The following is a 23,232-nucleotide window of genomic DNA, read 5'->3' on the forward strand; positions in this document are numbered from 1 at the left end:
CCTGAGGATTCATGGGAAAGATATCTGGTTCAGGAACCTGAGCTTTACTGGACAGATTTCTATGAAGGAAAGGCTGGCAAGAGTGGTCCAGTGCAGCGAAGGTCTCTGTCAGGCTAAATAAATCTCAGATCTGGATCTGAAATCTTATTCACTATTCTGCAAATGATGAGGAACTCTAAGAATGTTGACAAACTTCACCCACCCAAGACCACCCATCTCAGCTGACCTGAAACACAGAAATGACCACTCTAACCTTTTAGTAAACTTTCTAGAAAAACAGTTTCATTTCAGTTGATAAGCAAACACTATGATGACTCCTAATGATACTTTAAGATGTTTGGCACATACAACAGCCCATGAAATAGATATTAAATTTCCCATTATTGTTACTTACCCCTCCATATATTCCTTCTATTCCAATTTCCCCTATGTTCTTTTATATCGTTACATTCTATTTCCCCTTTCCTAGAAAATGTCTGCCAATTGCTGACTTAACACTAAAGTCTTTTTGAAAATCCATATGGAAACCTACTACTATGGAAGCTTCCTAGAATCTATATGTATAGAAAAGGAGTTTAATGGCATTACTATATAGAGTTATATAATGAGGGAGACGATATTACGACTAGAAATCATATGCTGCCAAATAAATCCCTAGTACTAGTAATTGGTTACAACTTTGAGTCATTAGTTGAAGGAGTCCCATGGACAGCCCACTCAAACATTACAGGTGATTACATTACAACAAAATGGTAAGATCCTACTGTTAAACATGGAAGATGGAAAAAGAAGCTTGCTGGTACTCAACTGGAAGCTTCAGCCCTATTGACTAGCATTCATAGTGCTGGAAAGTGCTGTACATGCTCTCAGAGGAGAAAAGTAATCATAAACATCACCAAGCTATGAATCCTGTGAGCTATAATAGCAACCTAGTACATTTGCCCACTATTACAATAATGGCACACATGTTATGGGAGTAACCAACCACTTTTATTGAGTTCAAGATCCATTCCATGAGATAAAACCCATGTCTGACATAATAAGGCTAAGAGTATACAACTAGATAATTCATGAACTCTAGAGGAAAACATACTCCTATCATCCTGTTAAATAATATAGCAATAAAATGATTCTTTTTATTATTATTATTATTATTAAAGACCTTTATTAACAGGTGCTTGCAGTTTGTTAACTTTTTTGAAAAATCAAGTTGTAAACTTTATTACAAATTAAAAATGAAGTTCTTAAAAATCGCAATTTGACCAGATATGAAACAATTTTAAAACCGTTAAAGGTGTATTGAGAAAAACCAGGTCTTTTTTTTTTTTTCTTAAAAAACACGTTTGTCATTACCAAAAATTTATTTTTTTTAGGTAAAAATAATAAAAACCCTATGCTGCATAGATAATGCAGATAGTTCTAATGTTATCTGGTCAGCTGGCAAAAAGCAAGCACTTAAGGTCTTTAGCTCCAATCTTTGTTCATTTCTTATTGCTAGAATTTCATATTCATTTCTTCTTGTTGGATAACCAAACCGGATGATGGTAGAGATGGTAAGCCGGCATTTACTCAGCCCCGCCCTGCTCAGCGGGCGAATCCTCAGTTGGTGGATTGGCTGCTTTTGTCTCTTTGCCATCTTGTGGTTTAGGGTTCTCTGGGCGGCTGCGTCTGTAATTGAAGTTGACTGACGTTGAGGTGGCTGCTGACCTTGGGTATCATCTCCTTGATTCTCTTTGTTCTCTTCATTGCCATCCTCTCTAGGCTGTCTTTGGTGAGGAGGGCCCCTTCGGAATCGTGGTCTGTAACCCCGATACATATTCAGTCTCACTGGTCTACCTTGCTATCCCGCACCCTGGTTGTCAGCACCCTCCATCACTTCTCCTTGCACAGGGGGGTTGGAATACTGTGGTCGACCTGCATAGGGTCTCCGCATGTAGTAAGGCGGAACCCTTCGCCTGCGATAGGGCTGGCCTTATTGGGCCTGGCCTTCAGGAGCACTTTCCGATCCCTCGTTCTTTTCCCCACTCTCACTATTCTGGTAATATTGCTGGTAATTGCGTGGAGGACCCCTACGACGTGGATAGCGTCTATAATGGTTACGGTCTGCTGCATATTTACTGCCTTGAACTGGAACTCCACCAGGNCCTGTAACATTTGCTGCCTCCGCACCCTTTTCTCCTTCAACAACATCAAACTCCACAGTCTCTCCATCCCCTACACTGCGAAGGTACTTCATGGGGTTATTCTTCTTTATGGCAGTCTGGTGTACAAATAAGTCTTCCTTGGTGTCATTCCTGTTGATGAAACCGTATCCGTTCCTTACATTGAACCATTTGACTGTTACCAAAACCTTCCTTGTGATGACCTTCTTGTCCCCGCCGGCGGGCGCCGCCCGATGTGAGGCCGCCCGGGCCGCCTCTACCCGCGCCGCTGGCTGCTGTGGAGCCGGGCTTGGTGTTGGCGGCGCTGAGGGCGGCGGCGGGGGCGGCGGGGGCGGTGGGAGGGCTGCTGGGTCTAGGCCTCGCTGCTCAGGGTTGCGGTGATGGTGACTGGGGCGGGCAGCGATGGCTGCGGCTCCTCCAGGGTGTGATGGTGACTAGGCCGGCCCGCGGTGGTGGGGCTCTCAGGGCTCTCTGGGGTCCGCGCAGTAAAATGATTCTTAATGACATATTGCTATGCCCATAGATCAGTGCATTACTCAACCCTCATCTGAGACTCTTCTCCTTGCAATAGATAATTAACATAGAAACTTACAACTTGACAATGTACAGAGAGGGAATGGTTCTGGAGTACTCAGACCTAAGTAGGATGTCTCGATCACACCCTGACCTCAAGGCTCAGGGATCTATGCAGAAGCAGAGGCAGGGGGAGTGAATGACTTTAAGGAAACAGCATTTTCAGATAGAATGAGGCTGATGCAGTATGACCTGGCAGAGACAGCAGCACAAGACCTGCATAAACTCGAGCCAGACAAACCACACCAAGCCCTGCTCCTGGCCAAGAATCTCAGAAGCCGTCTGCAATTAGGAACTGCTGAAAGAGGGAAAAAATCAGCTTTCTTCAGTGGAGTAATACTGAGTATATCAACCAGTATCAACCACACTCCAGGCAGGCCCCATGCTCAGGAATAGTTAACAAAAAAGGACCCCCTATGTTTTTGTACTTTGGGTTTGGTTTTAAGATTTATTTACTTTTACTTTATGTGTACGATGGCCTTGCCTGTGTGTATCAATCTGTGTATGTGCCTGGTGCCCAAGGAGGTCAGAATGAGTCAGAGAACCTGCAGAACTGGAATCACGGAGGGTTGTGAGCTGCTGTGGGTGTTGGGATTGAGCCTGGATCCTCTGCAGAAGCAGGCATTGCTCTTACCTGCTAATCCACCTCTTCTGCTCCCTGCTTTTTGTTTTGTTTTAAGAGTGAGAAAGAATATGAAACTGATTTGGTACAGATGTAGGGAGAAATCTGGGAGCATTTGAGGAAGGGGAAAAAAAAACAAGATCAAAATATATTGTGTGAAATTCTCAAAACTCAAGTCATTTTTAAAAACTGAAAATTTCTGATATTAGAATGAAGAATTAAATGAAACTAAAAATAGTCAATGGACTTGGCCCTCTCCGAGGTCCATAATAAGTAGTTAAGAATAGGTTTCAGAATTTCATCTTTTTTTGCTGAAGGGACCCTGATATAGCCATCTCTTGTGAGGCTATGCCAGTGCCTGGCAAACACAGAAGTGGATGCTCACAGTCAGCTATTGGATGGAACACAGGGCCCCCAATGGAGGAGCTAGAGAAAGTACCCAAGGAGCTGAAGGGGGTCTGCATCCCTATAGGTGGAACAACAATATGAACTAACCAGCACCCCCAGAGCTCGTGTCTCTAGCTGCATATGTAGCAGAAGATGGACTAATCAGCCATCATTGGGAAGAGAGGCCCCTTGGTCTTGCAAACTTTATATGACCCAGCACAGGGGAAGGCCAGGGCCAAGTAGTGGGAGTGGGTGGGTAGGGGAGCAGGGGCGTGGGGGAGGGTATAGGGAACTTTCAGGATAGCATTTGAAATGTAAATAAAGAAAATATCTAATAGAAAAAAAAAGAATTTCATCTTTCAACTGAAGGAATCAGTGGGTGTTTATATAGCATTAGCTGTAGTAAATACTTTATAAAATACTAGCTGCCACCACTACTACCACTGTTATTATTGACATGGCCACTGTTTCTATTACAGCTCACTGCAACACGTTATGACCAGAAATGTCACCAGGATCATTTCAGTTCCAGTAAACAATAAGTGACTAATTGAGCTGTCCTGTTTACATTTTTAGAGTCAATGATCTTTCTGATGCTTTTAGTAAGAAGCCTTAGAAATCAGATAAAAATGAGTCAAGTTCATATAAATAGGATGAATTGCTCAATATTCTTATTTAGACCCAGTCCTTACCAGTCAGACTATGTATTAGGACCCTACCCCCAACATTCTTGACAGGGATAGAGTCGCTCCCCTGTGCTATGTTGACCCATGATTAATCAAGAATAAAATGACATGTTTCCATGAAGTTTAGTGGATGTGTGTTTTGTTGGAATGAGACTAGGGAAACCTCAGAAACTCAAGAGTAACACTTGTTGGCTGAAAGTTAATTATGATAGCTCGCACACGTGCAAACACAGCCACACACACACACAACTGACTGCAGAGCCGGCAAGATTTTAGAGATAATTTAAGCCAATGCTTTCACTCTGCAGATAAGGTGAGGTCAAGGAATGGGAAAGGTCTTGCTCAGGGTCATGCAGATGGTAGTAATTTTGTTTAGTTTGTTTCAAAAAGTAACATGAGCAGTTTCTCTTAACATCAATGAGTCTGCCTTCCTCTTTATATAAGCACAATGTAGTGACCATGGTTAAATGTGACCTTGACAGGGAAAAAGAAAGTTTGGAGAATTTTACAGGGTCTCAGAGTCATCACGTGGTAGGTAACTGTGATGGACATCTCCCTGGTGAGCATGGGCTCCTGAAATGGACCCCATTTTACTCATGACTTGAAGCAAGCTTGTAATTCATTAACTTAGGAAAATCATGTGAATGCTTCCTCATTTAAAAAGGATAGAGTCCTCCTTCCCCCACCCCAGAATTTGACAATCAAATGTACATTCCTTACATTAAATATACATTTTATAAATTCATTCTCTCAGGTGACTCTTTAATACTCTACTAAAAACTGGTGGTACATGAAGAAGACTGGCAAGCACTTCTGCTTCTGGAAAAAGATGAAGTGAGGGACCTCATGAAATGAAGTAAAGATTAAGCCAATTAGCAATAAAACATCAGATGACACTGTGTAGGAGGTTAAGAAACTTCACTGTGTTGTGAAGTTAAGAAAGTGTGATGGTACAGCCACTGGTATTTAGAAGTAGACTGAGTCAACTAAGAGTGGCCAAAGGTAAGTCTTGGAGAAAGTGTATTTAAAGAGGGAGGCCCTAAAAGAAAATGATAGTCTGTCAAAGATTCCTGGGAGACATACAAATTGAGAAGGAACAATTTCAGCAAGGTTAGTAATAACGCAAAAGCTAGTATTTCTAGAACGGCTCACTAGGAGAGTAATGAATACAGCAGTGCTGGAAACAGGCACAAACTCCATTTCGAAGATTTCAGACACTGAGATTTTTACGAAGTCTGAATTTCATCAGAAAGTCTTGGTGTTCATTGCAAGTTTTAAGAGGGGAAGAAATTGTGTTGTGTTATATATGTCATTGTCTTTCAGTTCCTGAAAGGCAAACTCCTTAAACCTTTGGAGTTCTTCAAAATGTTATCTTCTTGAATGCTCATGAGAAGGTTAATGTGTGGAAGACTATAGAGCCTTCAGATTGGCGATGAGTACTGGGAAGGCTCAAGTGTGATTAAAAGACCAGAACTTTCATCCTCTCTATTAACTTTCTAAGACAGAGAATTAGGGTCTCGCTATTTTTGTCATCTAACAAATCTGCAAAGGATGGGATTCAGATAGACCCTAGGTTCATGACCATGTACCGGTCACGCAGATTGCTATGCCCAGAGAGCATGGACTCTTGCTACATCCTTGTCTTTCTGCATTTCTATCTGCCTAATATTTGTAGCCCTGATAATATATTATTAATAGTAAGTAAACTTTTCCTATGTTATATGTATTCATTCAAGCAGTTTGGGAAGCCTGTGATTTGTAGTTAGTCGGACATATAGAGAAACACGAGACTTTCAACTAAAGTTGAGGCAGCCTCGTGGGACTGAACCTTCCAGTACAAGTATGACCCTGAGTCTGGGTAGTTAGTGCTGGAATTTAATTGTGTAATGTTGTGATGCCTACAGAATTGGAAGTCTATTGGTACAAGGGGGAGGGTGGACCCACACATTTAGTGTCAGAAATGTCATGGGTAAAAACAACCCAGAGACAAAATCTAATTTACCTCATTTGATTGGTTCAGTACATTTTGATGGATAGCAGAGTCCAGCCAAGTATGGGTTTTAGTGCAGTAATGAGTCAAAGATCAGATCTGGCCCGTGAATCCTGTACACTAGCAGAATAACAAAATATATAAGGCTATGATGTGCCTCAAATCTCTCATATAACTGACCTGTCAACATTATGAGAGACATGTTGTTGCCAACTTTTCAGATGAGAAAACACCATAAAGAAAGCAAGGTGTTTGCTTGATCACACTTACAGAGTGACTCTGCAGAGAAGTCCAGCTGTGAATGATGACATGCTGTTACAGTATTGTCTAATCACCACACTGCATTTTCCTCTTTCTGACTGGCCACGACCTCTGTACAAAGATGGAGGTGAAACCAAGAGACCAGTTAAGAATGGTGGTCAGAGTTGGGTAGGGAATATTCAACAATACTCTGAGTAGCTGCTATTGCTCCCATTTCACAGATGGGAAAACTGAGATTGGGTGTTGCATATCTAGTAAACTAGAATTAACTTAAGCCCATTTGCTTCAAATATGCAGTATTTATCTAGTAGCTGCTTTATTTCCTATAGATTTAGACACGTCCCATGATTCCCTTCCTTTAGGTCCAAGAGAATAGTATGAGAGAGGTATATTTTACGTAGGATTAAAAAAGTTTTGTTTCAACTTGGTAGGCTATTGAAAAATACAATGTAAATGTGTGACACATTTGATATATGGTGATTGCTTTTACAATGTGAAAGCCAAGACATAGTATAGATAAACTGGTGTATATATGTTGATGTACAGCTCTATGAGTTTTAAAAGATGTGCACACCTGTGTAATTAAGCATATATATGAATGTCTGTGATAGATAGAGTGTATTCAGAATGCTGACTGGAATGCTGATCTTCATGGTGTGGTGGATGATGAAGACATCCTGGTCCCTCATCTCTTCCTGCTTCTCAGCTGATGTTGTTTTTAGTGCTTTGGGGTGAGTGAGTGCCAGCTGCAAGTCAAAAGATGACCATGCCAAAAATAAAAAAACAATAACAGAAACAAAAGAACAATTAGCCATTTCTTAATACTTGGTAGAGGAAAATCACATTGCTATTTTTTTTCTGTTTTTCTATGGAGGGGGTCATGTGCCCCAGCCCACACATACTAGCACATGAACTTGTTGTTCCAGTAAAATGAGTCAGAGTTTCTCAAGAACACAGATTCATGTATTTCAGAACTATGTGTCAGCATCTTTTGAGAAAGGTACAGTTCCTGTATTAGAGGGTTCTCTCTCTGTCTCTCTGTTTCTGTCTCTCTGTTTCTGTCTCTGTCTCTGTCTGTCTCTCTCTCTCTCTCACACACACACACATACACACACACACACACACACACACACACACCATAGACATATGTACATGTATACTCAATGGGATCACACAGTTAATAAACAAAAGTTGGATTTGAACTCAAGTCCAAAGGACTCAAAATCAGGTGTTGTTCTTTACAAGGAGGATGGGGGCACTGTGGGTAAAGTATAGAACTAAGCAATGGCTTGGAGTCAGAACTGGCCTGAAATTCAGGGCTTCACGACCAACTGGCAGCCAGCTACACAATTCTTGAGGCAGGTTGAAAACCAGCTGCTGTTTTCCCTCAGACTGTCCTTTCCATTGTGGAAGAGAGCTGGCTTTCCTACCCTGGTTAACAACTGTGAGAGTTACTTAAGAACAAAGCGACATGGGGATTCAAGGTTTATAAACCTTTAGGTTAAGGGACCCAGCCAAAATTCAGAAACCCAAATATCAGGAAATATTTAAGCCTATCATTCAAAGAAGTGGGGGCAGGTGATCATATCTGTATGAGGACATGTCGAGGAATAAAGGATCATGAGTGTAAAACAAGTGGCATGGATCCCAGCCCCGAGTAAGCACCTGGGAAAGGGCAGCTGACATCTGGCAGCTGAGGCTGCGCACACCAGTGCTTTTGGACCACATGGTTCATCAATCATGAGAAATTTGCTTATGTATCTCAGTGCGTGAACATCTGTGTAAAAGCATAGTATATTGTGCTTATAGATTATTTTGTAAAACAGACAAAGTATAGCTGAAACAAAAAATATTTTGAAATGAGCATGCCTATGCAATGTCTAAAGGTTTGCTCTATGGCTGATATGTTTTTAATAACATTTTTTAAAAAAATTATGATTAATTTTTGTCAAGAGCAACATTCCCTGTGTAGTCTAGGCTGAACTTAACAATTTGATTCTCCTGCCTCAGCCTCCTGAGGGCTGGGATAACAAGCATGCTCAACAGATAAATTTTTATGACTTTTTAAAGCTTGTCTGTATATGTGGTGTGCATGCATATGTTTTCATGTTTGAATATGTGAGGTTGCATATGTATATGGGTCAAAGTCGGGGGTTACGTGTGTATGTGCATAAATACATGGGGACTTAATGTTAACATCAGGGGTCCTCCTGAATCTTTCTTCACCATATTCATTGAGGCTGGGTCTTAGAACTGGACCAGAGATGGCTGGTTTGGGTTAACTAGCTTGCCAACTAGGCCAGAGATGGCTGATCTGGGTTAACTAGCTTGCCAGTTTGTTGCAGGGATTCCCCGATGTCTGTCTTCTATGCGCTGGTTTATAGAGTCACTGTAATAGCCACCTGGCAGTTACAGAGATGCTAGAAACCTGAACTCTGGTTCTCTTGGTAACATGGCCAACACTCTGTTCATTGAATTATTTCTCAGCCCCTTGTTTTCGATAACTTCTAAAAGATTTTACATGTACCTGTGTTCAGATCTCAAATTATTTTCTTGATAATTTTGATTTTTCCCAGTCTTACCTTATCAGACTAAGTGTGTATTATTTTTAACCTTAATGTAAAGAGATGATACTTAAAAATATAGTACCATTTTTTTTTGCTTGAATCTGAGCAATTACCTACTGTCCACTGAAAGAATCTTTTTCAGACATTTGTCCATTTTTTAAAAGAATTAGTGTATATCAAATTAGATCCTAGCTGTCCCTAATGACATGGGACATTGAAATGGCAGCATATAGCAAATTCTGAACTTTGTGAACTTCCGTGTAAGTACCATACAGGTATATTAGTGCTGGAGAAAGCTTCCATGTAGCCTAAGTGAGTCTTTGACCCGTTGTTGAGCTGTTGTACCTAATACTAGTCTGTGTATTAAAGAACAGGAAAATCTTAATTTGTTTGGAACAAAAATCACACAGACGACACTCCCAGTATTTTCTTCCAGAATATTTAATGGAACACTACAAGTCCTTTGAGAGAACAGATATGTCTCTCAGAAGACACTGGCTCTGATGAGCTTACAGTGTCTATTGTGATAGGCATCAACTTTTCATTCACAGACCTTAACTAACCAGTGACGGATGCTGGGACTGTGTTCAGTTGTAGCTCTGGGGTCATGCTTCATACCTTCTAGGGGCTGTCTTTCACCAACACCGGGTGGTCTTGATTTTTTCTGTATACAGTAATTCTAGATAGTTCTAGGTTTTCTCTGCCGATCCGTGCTGAGATTGAGACTACCTGACAGTCTTCCCCAAGTCTTAAGGGCGTGGGTCTGCAAAGTAGAGGGAGTAGAGGTCTCCTCATCCCCAGGTTGCCAGCAGCAGTGTATGCCCCTCTTGTGATGATTATCTCCTGCTTCATATAGTCCCACTTCCCTGACACCCTACCCAACAGCATTCGACAGCTAGTCCATACATAGCACAGGACAACCGAGTGTTCCCTCTGCCCACAGGAGGCCCAGCCACTTCGAGTACTGTCTCCAGAGAAGCAGGAACAGAGTGCTGACTGGTATCTCAGCCTTGACACACCAGGGAAGGGTCAAGTCTATGAATGAGGCCTTTCATGGCTAGCTACAGGGACCCCATTTTTTTCCTACAGAAGCCATGCGCTTGCTTTCAGAAGTGACAATCAAATGTGAACTTTCATGGTTTATTTATAGCTCTGCCTTAGAGAGATAAAGAAAAGAAGTGATTAAAATGCTATTTTACAAAATATTTTGTTTTTAAAAAGCGTCCATTGTGTGGGCAAAAGGGGAAAAGAAAAGGCACTCTATTCATTGTGCTGTCTAGACTCTCAAACAAAGAGGATAGCGTGCTGCAAATTGAGATTGTCCGGCCCCTCCATGCTGACAGAAAGTATGAATTTAGAGCTCAACTTCAAATAAATCCCTTTGAACAGAAATATATGGGAGACTATATTTAGCATGTGTCAGCATTTCCATAATGAATTCATATTGTTGTACTGTAGTGATTCCCAGATTTACCATGGGCAGGAGATTCATGCAGTTTCACTTTTGTGGTAATTATCTGGAGAAATTGGGAATCTCAGCAGTGCTGTTTATTATGACAGCATTGCTGCTCTGCACATTCTCTGTACTGTGTCTGGTACCCATAATGCCACCAGCCTTCCAAGAGACAAAGGTGAGCCTGAGCCCTTTTGACTGCCTGTATGTAACCATAGCTTAAACAATGTAGTGAAGAATTTGTGTGATTTGTCTACAATAGTAAAACAAATATATACCACTGTGGAAAAAAATCTAATTAGAGAAAAATAACCACCCACCTCTCGAGTTTATTAACAATTCAATATAGTCTCACCTAACCTTTATAAAGTTTGCATGTGTGATTTTTATTTAGCAAGTTATGTTAAACAAAACTTGTATAGAACATTTCACACAATGAAATGTTCTTGCTTTCTTCCTTCTGTCTTTCCTTCCTTCCTTTTTTCTTGGAGATAGGCTTTCCCCATGTTGGGTTAGCCTCAAACTCAGGGACTTAAGCAATCTGCATTCCTTAGCCCCTGCCTCCCCCCCCCCCAAGAGCAGCTGGGAATATGAGAGCATGCCAGCTACAGAGTTCTTGAGACAGAATGAAATCAGCTTTTGTTTCCACTCATAGTGCCCCTTTGCATTGTGGAGGAGAGGAATTGGGATGGTTACCTAAGCAAAAAGTGACATGGCGATACAAGGTTTATGAATCTCAGGTTGGGGTACCCAGCCAGAATTCAGAAACTCAAATATCAAGGAGTATGTAATGGTAAATGTGAGCCATCTCCTGGTCTCTGCAGCTTGGGTGTGGCACACATGGCAGGGCTCTTTATTCTGTCTCAATCTTTACCATTACCTCTCCTACTCCTACAAGTCGTTGGAGGGAACAAAGAATAGTGTCATGCATAAGAGTCAGGCTCTTAGATGTGAATGGCTAGTTCTTGGTCTCATAAGCCTCTGCTACAGATGTTCTGAAGACAACTCTGAAGACATTTCACGTACAATATGAGGTATCAATGCCCCCTGTGTTAGCAGATCTGACTGTTCATTTCAGTGTCCTTAGGTGGTCACACTGGACAGGAACTAAGCCAACCCATGACAGCCAGTACCTGCTAAAGTTGGTGAGGAATGACCATGCCTTTCAGGGCCTGAAAGCAAGACTTTCCTCTCTTCTCTACACAGAGTCTGATATGAGCAGTTTGGTCCCTTCTAGCATGAACCATTTGTAGTCCACTATATGTTCTAGTCTCAGTGCCAGACACTTAGTGAAGCCTTGTTGGCTTGAAGTAGCTCACCCTGAAAGGAATCCTCAACACAGTAAACTAGCCTTCTCTGAGAAGACTATCTCTGACCTGCCATCCCAGTGAAAGGCATAGAGATGATTCATGGGTCTGAGCCACCATCCCACAAACTCCAAGGTAGGCTATTTCCAGCTCACTCTGGTATCATATCTGTCATCTTAGATCTTAGCAGAAACTTCTATTTTAACATCTTGTCACGCATATTATCCTTAAGTTCATTCAATCTGCCGACATTCCTGCATGCATGGGATATGCCAGATGCTGAGTTTGGCAGTGAAAATAATTTTAACAATTCCTTCCTGAAGGAGTTCACAGTCTAGTTGGGAGACAGATATGTTAGCATAAAAGCATGACACCATGTCATAAATGCTGGCTAGACGGAAGCACGAGCTGCTGTGTGAGCAAATAACTCAGTGCAGGGGGCATGCAGGCAGCGGGGGACGAGTCAGCAAAGTTCTCAGTAGGCTGGGTACCTGACCTAAGTTTTAAGTTTTAAGTTGTCGGCCCTTTCTCAGAAACAAAATCAGCCCATTTTAAATCCTTGAAATCTCCATCTTGTCTACTTGTTTCTCAGTGACTTGTTTTGAAGTCAAGCAGAGGTAATGTGAAGAAAAGAACAGAGAATTCCCTGGTGTCTGCCATTTGCTGAACATCTGTTGCTGTGGGAAGGAAAACAACATAAGTGCCTTCAGTGAGCTTCCTGGATCCCACCCATGAAGGCGATCCTGGAACACTGTCTCAGGTCCCTAAAGAAGCTATGCCAGCACAGCGCAGGCAGAAGGGGCATGCCCTGGGAACATTTCCCAGCTTGGAGGAAATAACAAGGGCAGAGTCTTCTCAGGAGCCTAGTGGAAAGAAAGGCAAACCAAAACTAATAGGATAAAGCAGTGGTGAAAATGGAGGTGCCTTTGGTGGCCCATGCCAAGGCGTGCCCCTCTGCAACAGATCTAGTGTAAGAGGTTTATTGGAAGAGAGGGGAAAGCCAGAGGCTGTCTTGCACTGGGGACATGAGGCAGATGGACAGGCAGACAGAGTGGACAAGACAGATAGGGAACGAGAGAGCAAGAGTGAACTGGAGAGAGACAAAGGGGGGGAAACAATGAACAAGATGGAATGAGAGAGGAGAAAGAGAAAGGGAGAGGGAGAGGGAGAGAGAGAGAGAAAGGGAGAGGGAGAGGGGGAAGGAGAGGGAGAGATCTGGTGGAGGGGGCTTTTATGCAACACACTTGGTGCACTTGGTGGCAGCCAGGGACATAAGCTGCCAGTAAGTCCCTGAAAGCATGCCACTAGAATGCCTGATTGCTAACAAAACCCAGAATGAATGGCAAAGTGGATGGTAGGAATGGTAAAAACCATCTCAGGAAGCAAAACCGAGTCTATAAAGGAAAATATCATGACACAATCAGAAATACAGGGCTCTTTAACCATCTCGGAGCAGAGCAGCATCTCAGGAAAATGCATTTGCTTGTGGGTCCTTCACGGAATGACTGCAAACAGCTGCCCTTTGGGTTCTTTCTTTCCTCTCTGCTTCTCTGGTCAGCACCTTTTCGTCCATTTTAAAATCCTTCCTCTTGGAAAAGATGTCATTTCTTTCTTCAGCCAGTCTGCTCCCTAATACAGCACCTCTTATGTCACCAGGACGCCTGATTATCCGGAGCTAGAAGACCAGAGCATGAGTTCAGAGCATCAATGCTGTCTTTGGGGAAGAATGATAAGAATAACTTAGCTGAAGAGGGAATCATGAGTTAGTAGAAAAGGATGCTATCTGCTTTCCTAGCCTTTGAATGTTCATTGAAAATAACATAGCATAGAACTTATCATTCTGTCTTTTGATCCCAACAGTTATTTTTTTTCCATTCTGTAGCAAACTTACTAATGAATATCCGTGTCATCTATTTCTCTGTTTTCCTCATAAACTGAGTATTCTCCTTGGCACATAAAAGTGGCTCTACGTGGTTTATGGATATTTTACATGTTGCAGGTCTCAGGCAAAGCCCCTTGCTCTTCAATAGCTTATCTTTTGGTTAGAGCATACTAGAAGGTAATGTACAGTTTGTAACTGAATTAATCAGTAAGTTGGCAGAGATGGATGGGGGACTTGGATATGCTTTGGAGATACACAGTGGCTCTCATATACTGCACAACAGGTAGATTTTGCACTTAGCCACCCCTCCTTACTAGTATATGGGTTTCAGTAGGACAAAGAGTATGTCTTGTATTACCTGTTATCCCCCAGGGATCTAGTATACAGTGAGTAATTAATAAATATGCAACATGAGTTGTATCTATGACCCCAAAATAGCTACAGACTTTTTAAGTGTTCAGTGGCTACTCTGAAGGCAGAGCCTTTTCTGTGGAGGGTTTTGTTTGTTTATTTGTTTGTTTGTTTCGCTTCATTCTGCTTTTGATGTTCCATAGTTAAGTCTGTTGGATTGACTCTGTGCTCTCCAACTTTTCCATGAGTTAAACACCTTATAAAACTGCCTAAGGGAATCTAGCCCTACTTTTCTGTGTAGTCACGAAAGGGCTTTGCTATCTGGACCATATTCCCTAGAGACCGCATTTATTAAGCCCAAGATGTGTGGTACCAGATGTAACCCTAACTGTTCATGGCTTTTTGTTCTTATTGCCAAAGAAAAGCAAGTTGCTGGGAGAAAACATGGTTTAACTGAGTATCTTAAGGGAAGTGAATTCTGATTACAGTGTTCCTGCCTGTCACATACCTGACTTTGAGGGTTTTTTCCTCTGTTTTGTTTTGGCTTTTGGAGATTATAATAGAATTACAGCATCCTCTCTTCTCTTTCCTTCCACAAAACCTTCCCGTATACCCCTCTGCATTCTCCTTCAATTCATGGCTACTAAGTATAACCTGTCCATATAAGGTTACTTGTGTGTATATTTACACAGCTGACTGTTTGACACTGGATGACCAATTGTGCTCTTTCATGGGGAAGACCTTATCTGCCCCTCCCAGCTATATACAGTTCCCTGGAGATTGTTGTACAGGGTTGAAACCTCACGGGTTTTCCCTGTCCAGTATAGCATGTTCATTGGTGAGATCCATGTTCAGTTGACATTTGGGCAGTCATGTTGATAAGATGGAGCTTCTGATGTTCCTTGGAGACACAGTCTCATAAGAAACGACCTGACCCTCTGGCTCTTATAATCTCCCATCCCACAGTTCACACAGTGTTCCCTGAACTTTAGGTGGAGGAATGTTTTTCAGATGTGTCCTCTGGGACTAGACTCTACAACTCTGCATTTTGATAGGTTATAGTTTTCTGTATTGGCCCCTTTCTGTGGTAAAGAGACATTTCCTTGATGAGGGGTGAAGGCTACACTTCTCTGTGAGTGTAAGGACACATGTTTATAGTAAATTAGTGGTTGTAGATTCTCCTCCAATAACCATGACTTCACTAGCACTGAGTAGTTAACTAGGTTTCTTGTATCAAGCATGATTTTCCTCTTATTGAGAAGGTTTTAAGTCTAATTAGAGAGCTGTTGGCTACCACCAAAATCTGTGTGCTACTATTGTACCCTCAGGATTATCTTGTCAGTTGGTTGTTAATGTGGCTCATAAGCAGCAGAGCTGAGTAGCTCTGGTTGCTTCTCTCCTTTGAAGCTTACATGGTGCCATCTGGTTGGTTAGAGATCACAGGTCTCTGAGTATTGAACATGAATGGTGTTTTCTGCACTGGGAACTGACCTTCCACCCTTGAGAGGTGACCAACGACAACAGCAATAGCTGTGTGTTCAGGGAGTTACTTGGACAGACCTGACCACCAACTCAAATGAGGGCTTCCTATGTTTGGAGTTGGGGTTTGTTGTTTTGTTGTTGTTGTTGTTGTTGTCGTTCTTGTTAGGTAGTCTTTGGCTCTTGGAGGGAGAACCAGCCAGCAGTCCAGATGACAAAAGTTCATTAAAACTATGTATATAGATATTTGTACATGTGTTATAGGGTTTTGTTTCTAGGTAAATAGTCAATATTATGATTCCTTGTGATTTTTTTCAGACACCTTTATTGTTATTTTACTCATGTCCCCTTTGTTATGTATTTACCTCCCTTCCCCAGTAAGCTTACCCTCCCCCACATCATTTGTCTTCTGCTATTCGCTTTACCCTCCTCTCCTCCTCTGTATTTCTTTCTCTCTTTCCTGTTTCTCTGATCAGGTTACTTACATCCCGCTATTCCTTTCTATTGCTTCCTAACTCCCTCATCCTGGCAACAGTTCAGTTTTCCTTTCCTGGCTTCTGTAATTTTTTTTTTAACCTTCTGAATTATTATTTTAAAGGCTGATTAATTCAAGCAACAACAGAAGAAAGATAGTGTCTCATATAGTATAACCTCATTTTTAGCCTTTGTTTTGGTATAAATTATTTTTAAATTTTTATTTGTTTAGCTTTTATTATTTTGTTTATTCACTTTGCATTCCACTCACTGCCCCCCTCCTGGCCACCCCCCTTCCACAATCCTTCACACCCAACCCTCTGTATTCTCCAACCCTGGCTCATCAAGTCCCTGTGAGGTACATCCCCTCCCACTGAGGCCAGACAAGGCAGCCCGGCTAGAAGAACATATCCCATGCATAGGCAACAGCTTTTGGGACAGCCCCCACTCCAGTTGTTCAGGACCCACATGAAGACCAAGCTGAACATCTGCTACATAGGTGCAGGAGGGCCTAGGTCTAACTTGTATGTGTCCTTTGGTTGGTGATTCAGTCTCTGACAGCCCTAAGTGTTCCGGGTAGTTGATTCTCTTGGTCTTCCCGTGGAGTTCCTATCTGCTTAGAAGCCAAAATCCTTCCCCCTATGCTTCCATAAGAGTCCCCAAGCTCCATCCACTGTTTGGCTGTGGGTGTCTGCATCTGTCTGAGTCAGCTGCTGGGTGGAGCCTCTCAGAGGACAGCCATGCTAGGCTCCTGTCTGCAAACACAACAGAGTAAACTTAATAGTGCCAGGGATTGGCTCTTCACTCAGGTCTGAAACTCTGGAGCAAGAACCCTCCAGTAAGAGAGAACACGGGACGTTTGTCTTTCTGGTTCTTAGTTACCCCACTCAATGTGACCTTTCCTGGTTCTATCCATTTCCTGTAAGGTCCATGGTCTCCTTCTTTACCCAGCATTCTTTGTTGTTTCTGTTTACCAGGAGGCAATGGCAAGGATGAGCAAAGTGGGGAAAGTCGTGTTCCCAGAACATGCTGATAAAAAGTAAGTCTGTATGAAGCTGCCGGAGACTGAGCGAGCACGGGAGGAGGGGCAGCTCTTGCTCTGAGATGGACCGTGGCTCAACCCTGGTGCTTCTTTCACTTAGACCAGCAGTTCCCAGCCTTCCTAAAGCTGCAACCAATTCCTCCTGTCATAGTGACCCCCAACCACAACAATATCTTATTACTACTTCATAACTGCAGTTTTACTACTGTTATGAATATTACATTTTATTACAGTAAATATTTGGGGAGATGGTTTGGCAAAGGGGTTGCAACCCACCAGTTGAGAACCACTGACTTAGAGGTTGAAGGAAATTCCTCCCAATATGAGAACTTTGTTTTATCAAGATCCAAAGCTAAGCTGGTCAGAGCTGGGGTCACATACAAACTTCCAAATTCTCAGACCAATGTTTTCACCCTGAATCATAGGAAGAAATATGTTTTCCTCTATGCTAAAGTATGAGAATCTTTTATGTTCACATCAAAGTACCAGCTGGCATTCTCCTACCCTTTATATATTTCTTGGCACTGAAGGCTAGAAAATCCTCCATGTTTAAATGCCAAGTCAACAAAAATATTTATTTATTTATCTACTCAGTGCTTGCTATATTTAAAGCATGAACTGAGCTCCGGGAAGGATGCAGAGAGCAATGAGGCACTACCTAATTTATACAGAGAGATGATTTTAAGTTAACATGAAGAAATTCTTCCATAGAAATACCAGCAGGCAACGACATAACCGAAAGAAGAAATAAGTGGGACCATACATGGGAATAGGAAAACTTTTAGAAGAAGACCGTGTCTCAGCTGACTGTTTAAAAGACATTTCCAAACAGGGCCAAAGTAGAGAAGAACATTCTTGGTAGAGGAAATAACCTATGCAAAGGGCCAGCTTTTATACTAAGATCACTACAATCAGAACACAAGGTAAGGTGAGGAAGTGAGGCAGGCAGAAGTCAGCTCATGCAGCCCCCGAAGAAGCCATACCAAAGACCCCTGGGGGTCAGAACTGAATTTTAAGCAGCGATGAAACCTGATCAGATGGACAATTTGGAAAGTTGAGTCATGCAGGATTTGTTCTTGAGAGCTAAGGCTAGAAGTCAGGAGGCTCTGTCGAAGGCTTTTGGAGCAGCCCACGTTAGCAATCAGGATCACTGTGAAATCACTTATAATAAGTCTGAAGATGAAGGAGCAAGGCCCGGAGGAAAGCACTTGGGGTTAAGACCTAAAGTCTTAACCATGTCACTGACCATATATGTCTCAAAGGTCCATTATTTGAGAGTTTGAAATGCTCAGTAAAACAACAGTCTAGACTCATTTTATTGTCTCCAAATGGAGTCAGGCTGTTAAATCCCCTGCATGTGAACCCCTCTCTGTCTGCCTAGGTCAGAGGAACAGGATGGGTATGAAAAATTCAACCCAGCAACAGAGACATCCCTCCTGGTGAATGGAGAAGCTAGAAAGTGTCCACTAGAGGGTGCCTGGACAATGTTTGTTTGAAATGAGAAACAGTTTATTCCCCTTCATCTCTTTTGTGACCCTCTCAAGATTTTTCAGGGAAGTGTTTTTAAGTTCATTCTCCGTTAAAAAAAAAAAAAAAAAAAAATCCGTGTTCTTTATTTGAAAAGACTGAGGTGTCTTGATGGCAGTTGGCAGGGGTTCCATGAAGCGCATTCACGGTGCTGTGCCGCCATCTGCAGGCAGCACAAAGATCGCAACTAGAAAGCCAGACTCCATTTCCTCTTCCTGTCTCTTGGCTTCAAATCTCATTAACTTTATGTTTTCTTGGTCCCGAGCCACAGAAAATCAGTTGTTCGAGAGGAGGGGAATTTAGGAGATAACTCACCTGGCAGGCTGAATGTGAACTTAATGTCTAATTAAGTAACTGTAGTTCAATAAGTTCAAATTATTCAACCTTGAAAGGGTGAATCTTGGGTTCCTGTTGTGTGAAAAAAGACATTTGCAAGAAGACAAATGGTAATCCAATGAATGGAGTTCCAGTCGAGTTGTTACCTTAAAATCCTTTCTGTGTGAGAGAGGCTGCTGACCAAAGCTCCCTTTTAAGAGTTTTGAGATAACGAAGTTAGAAATCCATGTTACCCCACAGAAGAATTGCATTGCCTTGTATTGTCATAGAATATCACTAGAAGAAGAAAGTTGTTTCTAAAAGGCATTCTCTGATTGAGAATGAATTATTTGGAGTGGGGTTTAGCAGCATCTCACAATCATAGGTTGAGTATAATAATAGAATATGAATTATTTCAAAGCCATAACTCATATTTACATTATTTATTATGAATCAGTCATTGTTCTCACGCATTCCACATATTGCCTAATCCTCACAAAATTTCTGCAATATGTCCTGTAACTATCTTGATGTGCAGGTGAGGAAATTTATGCACAGATGGGGTTTGTAGGCATGGGTTATGTAATTCAAATCCTGGCCTCAAATCCCCTTCTCAGCCGTGGTTTGGCCCCATCACAGTTCTGACATTACTATTCTAGAATGCTTAAGGTTGAAATATGGAACAAGCACAAATTTCTGTGCACTCCCAGACTTTCTCATACTATTTTATTTCCAACCCCAATTCACAATGGTAAACATTCCTTACAAGGGTCGTTGTCAGAACACCCCTGAGTCTACCAAATAATGTTGAATTGGATTCATCCACCCCATCAAAGAGAGTAAGGACAGAGCTTTAAAAGTTATGATGCTCCATACTCTTGCTTTCCTTTTGGCATGGTGATGCCTAAGGAGCTCCAGTCCGATTCACAACTAAGAGTGGTTCTAACAGATCTCACCTAAAGAGTCAGATGGAGAAGGCAGGTTAGCAGGGTCACTACCAGACACTGAGGGTAGAGCCAGGTGCATGAAGATGTTGGTCTCATTTCTACAGAGTTTACCCTAGATCAACCGTTGGATAAGCCAAACACCTGGATAAGGCTGTCTGCCAAAGTCACTGATATGTGGAAATCACAAAGGGATTAAAGCACTCATTCCTATACCTGGCCAAGCAGTTGTTTTCACCTGTGGCTAGTCATGCCGGAAGGATGTACTTAAGCTTGGACTCAGAAGGGATCTATGCTAAGCCTGAGCTGTTCAGTGCAAGCAGGGGAGGCTCAGAAGCCACTGCTTTCTTTTTTTTTTTTTTTTTTTTTAATTTAGACAATATCAATATATTTTCATAAACATACAAAGCTCCTCATTTTGATACAATTCATTACTATTTACTTACAATTATTTTTTTTATTATTATTATCTTTATTTACATTTCAAATGCTATCCCGAAAGATTCCCATACCCCTCCCCCCACCTCTGTTCCCCTACCCACCCACTCCCACTACTTGGCCCAGGCCTTGCCTTGAGCTAGGTCATATGGAGTTTGGGAGACCAAGGAGCCTCTATTCCCACTGTTGGCCGATTAGGTCATCTTCTGCTACAAATGCAGCTAGAAACACAAACCCAGGGGGTACTAGTTAGTTCCTGTTGTTGTTCCACCTACAGGGTTGCAGCCCCCTTCAGGTACTTGGGTACTTTCTCTAGTTCCTGCATTGGGGACCCTGTGTTCCATCCAGTAGCTGGCTGTGATCATCCATTTCGGTGTTTACCAGGCACTGGCGTAGCCTCACAAGAGGCCACAATATCAGGGACCCTTCAGCAGTATCTTGCCGGCATGAGCATGAGCGTTAGTATCTAGGTTTGGTGGCTGATGATGGGATGGACTCCGAATGGGGTCCTCTCTGGATAGTCCATCCCTTCATCCCAGCTCCAAACTTTGTCGCTGTACCTATAATTTTTCATGGGAGTTATGTTCCTCATTCTAAGGAGGAATGAAGTATCCACAAATGTTCATCCTTCTTGATTTTCTTCTGTTTTCCATAATGTGTCTTGGATATTCCAAGTTTCTGGGCTAATATCCGCTTATCAGTGAGTACATATCTAGTGACTTCTTTTGTGATTGGGTTACCTCACTAAGGATGATATCCTCCAAATACATCCATTTGCCCAAGAATTTCATAAATTCATTGTTTTTTATGGCTGAGTAGTACTCCATTGTGTAAATGTACCACAGTTTCTGTATCCATTCCTCTATTGAGGGACATCTGGGTTCTTTCCAGCTTCAAGCCACTGCTTTCTAAGCATGAATCCCACCTCAGCTACTCTTCAGGCTACGCCACTTCAGATGTACCTTGCTGATAAAACACCTACATCTTAAACATGAAGCTTGCGGAACTGCATGTCATTTACACACAATAGATATGGAGCACACTAACCTCTTTGCCTCATACACTCAAAACTTAGGTTTCAGTCTGAACCTAACAGATACATTCCCATCCTTCTAAACAAGGGGGAAGACACATGACAGCTTTGTTTTGCCAGTGTTTAATATGTTCCTTTTTGTACCCCCCAGATACTATGACAAGAAATATCAAGTGTTTCTGAGAATGGTTGAGCACCAGAAGGAGTATTCAGCAATCATGAATGGAAGCTGAACATGCCCGTCCGTACAGACGCTGTGCCATTCCCTGGGGCCCTCTGTGTGTTCATCTTATGCTCAGTGCCCCTTGGGGAAATTTTTGGCATCCCTGTTTTATTATCTAATAAAAACTTTGACCAGGCAAACATAACTGGAGTCACTTATGTCTGTGTCTGGATGTGTAATAGTTGGTGGTTTCTAGGGTACTTTCCTGGTAGCAATAGCTCTTATTGGATGCTGGGATCTCTTGTAAAACCAGACCCTGAAGAATCCTTCAGTCCTGTGGAGACTTGTTCATTCTTTCCATGTCAGCTATTAAATTAGGCTTTATCTGCTTTATGTGGTATAATCTGATGCTTAGCCTGTGTACCTTATGGCATTAGCTTCTTCTAGACTTTAGAAGCAGATACTGCATTTAATTGCAAAATCACCATTTTGCAACCATTATTAAAGATAGGTATGGACAGGAGCTATCCATAGATCCTGGAGGAAAATTTGATAAATAACAGGATGTATACAGGGTTTTAAAACTGTTACTTCACAGATGAGTGATTACAAGGGGCTGGGAGAATGTTAACTATACAAAGAAACAGAGAATACTGTCACACCATCTCTGTTGACGTCACGCTTCCAGACGTGGTAGTCTGACAAAGAAACAACATCACTCTTGCTGGGAACACATAGTCCAAATGTAATGGTTAGGAAACCCCATACAAACACATTCCGAATGTCTCCTTCCCAAGCCACTAGTGAATCCCCGGACCTGGACTTGGTCCATACAGCCAGGAGATCAAGTTCTCCTAGCACTTCCCTACCAGTCAACTCCTCTCCAGGCCAAGCGAAAAGGGCCTTATAAGGTGCTACTCGCAGCCCCGACTGCAGTCAGACTGCAGGAAATCCCACACTGGGTCCATCTGCCTCATATGAACCTTTTCATTCTCCTCTTTGTCCCATTCTTCAATACTCTTCTAACTCCGCTTTACCGTATTCACCTGCACCCTCAAGTCCCCGCTCCCTTAAGATTACCTGTTTCTCCACTGCCCCCTATCGCTGAAAAAGATGAATCGCACTCCCCCTTCCCTACTCCTGCATTTCCTTGACCCACTAAATCGGTACACCTGGCCAGTACACATGGTAGCTCTAGGTCAGGGAAACACATAAATCACAAAACTTCTGCTCATGCTACCAGCAAAGCTTTCCATCCCACGGCTGGATGCACTGCTCCTACTACAACCCCTATTCGGCCCCACTCTATTTTCCCAAATCATAACCATCCACTCTTTGCCTGCTTCACTTTCAATCAATTTGACATCTGAATAGGATATCACCATTGCGTCTTCAATGTCCTTTGGGCCATCTGTACCAACCAATGACAGGTCTTGGGAAATCCATTCATACCTCTGGACTCCTCCATATCACTAAAATCTATGCTCTCCAAAAATTTACCCAGGACTCATGGGAGGATAGATGAACCACTGAAGTCCAAGATGTATTTTACAGAGGAAAATGAGCCAGCCCCTTT

The 23,232-nt window shown here is 42.2% G+C and overlaps 1 protein-coding gene and 1 pseudogene across 6 annotated transcripts in view; one reads left to right on the forward strand and one right to left on the reverse strand.

Annotated features, from left to right (window-relative positions):
- Fggy (FGGY carbohydrate kinase domain containing) overlaps positions 1-21,858 on the forward strand; it is a 379,357-nt gene extending 357,499 nt beyond the window's left edge. For 5 of the 6 annotated variants that reach the window (XM_029540042.1, XM_029540041.1, XM_029540046.1 and 2 more), the window contains 2 exons: positions 17,172-17,233; positions 21,645-21,856. In XM_029540042.1, the coding sequence (XP_029395902.1) occupies positions 17,172-17,233; positions 21,645-21,726 (144 nt within the window). In that variant the 3' untranslated portion in view covers positions 21,727-21,856. Of the gene's footprint in view, positions 1-17,171; positions 17,234-21,644 lie in introns of all 6 variants that reach the window. The other variant, XM_021199715.1, reaches the window with a different exon arrangement.
- Positions 1,445-9,857, reverse strand: LOC110323179 (annotated as a pseudogene).
- Positions 21,859-23,232: the final 1,374 nt, after the last annotated feature.

Source organism: Mus pahari, chromosome 6 (assembly GCF_900095145.1).
Source record: "Mus pahari chromosome 6, PAHARI_EIJ_v1.1, whole genome shotgun sequence".
Lineage (NCBI taxonomy): Eukaryota > Metazoa > Chordata > Mammalia > Rodentia > Muridae > Mus > Mus pahari.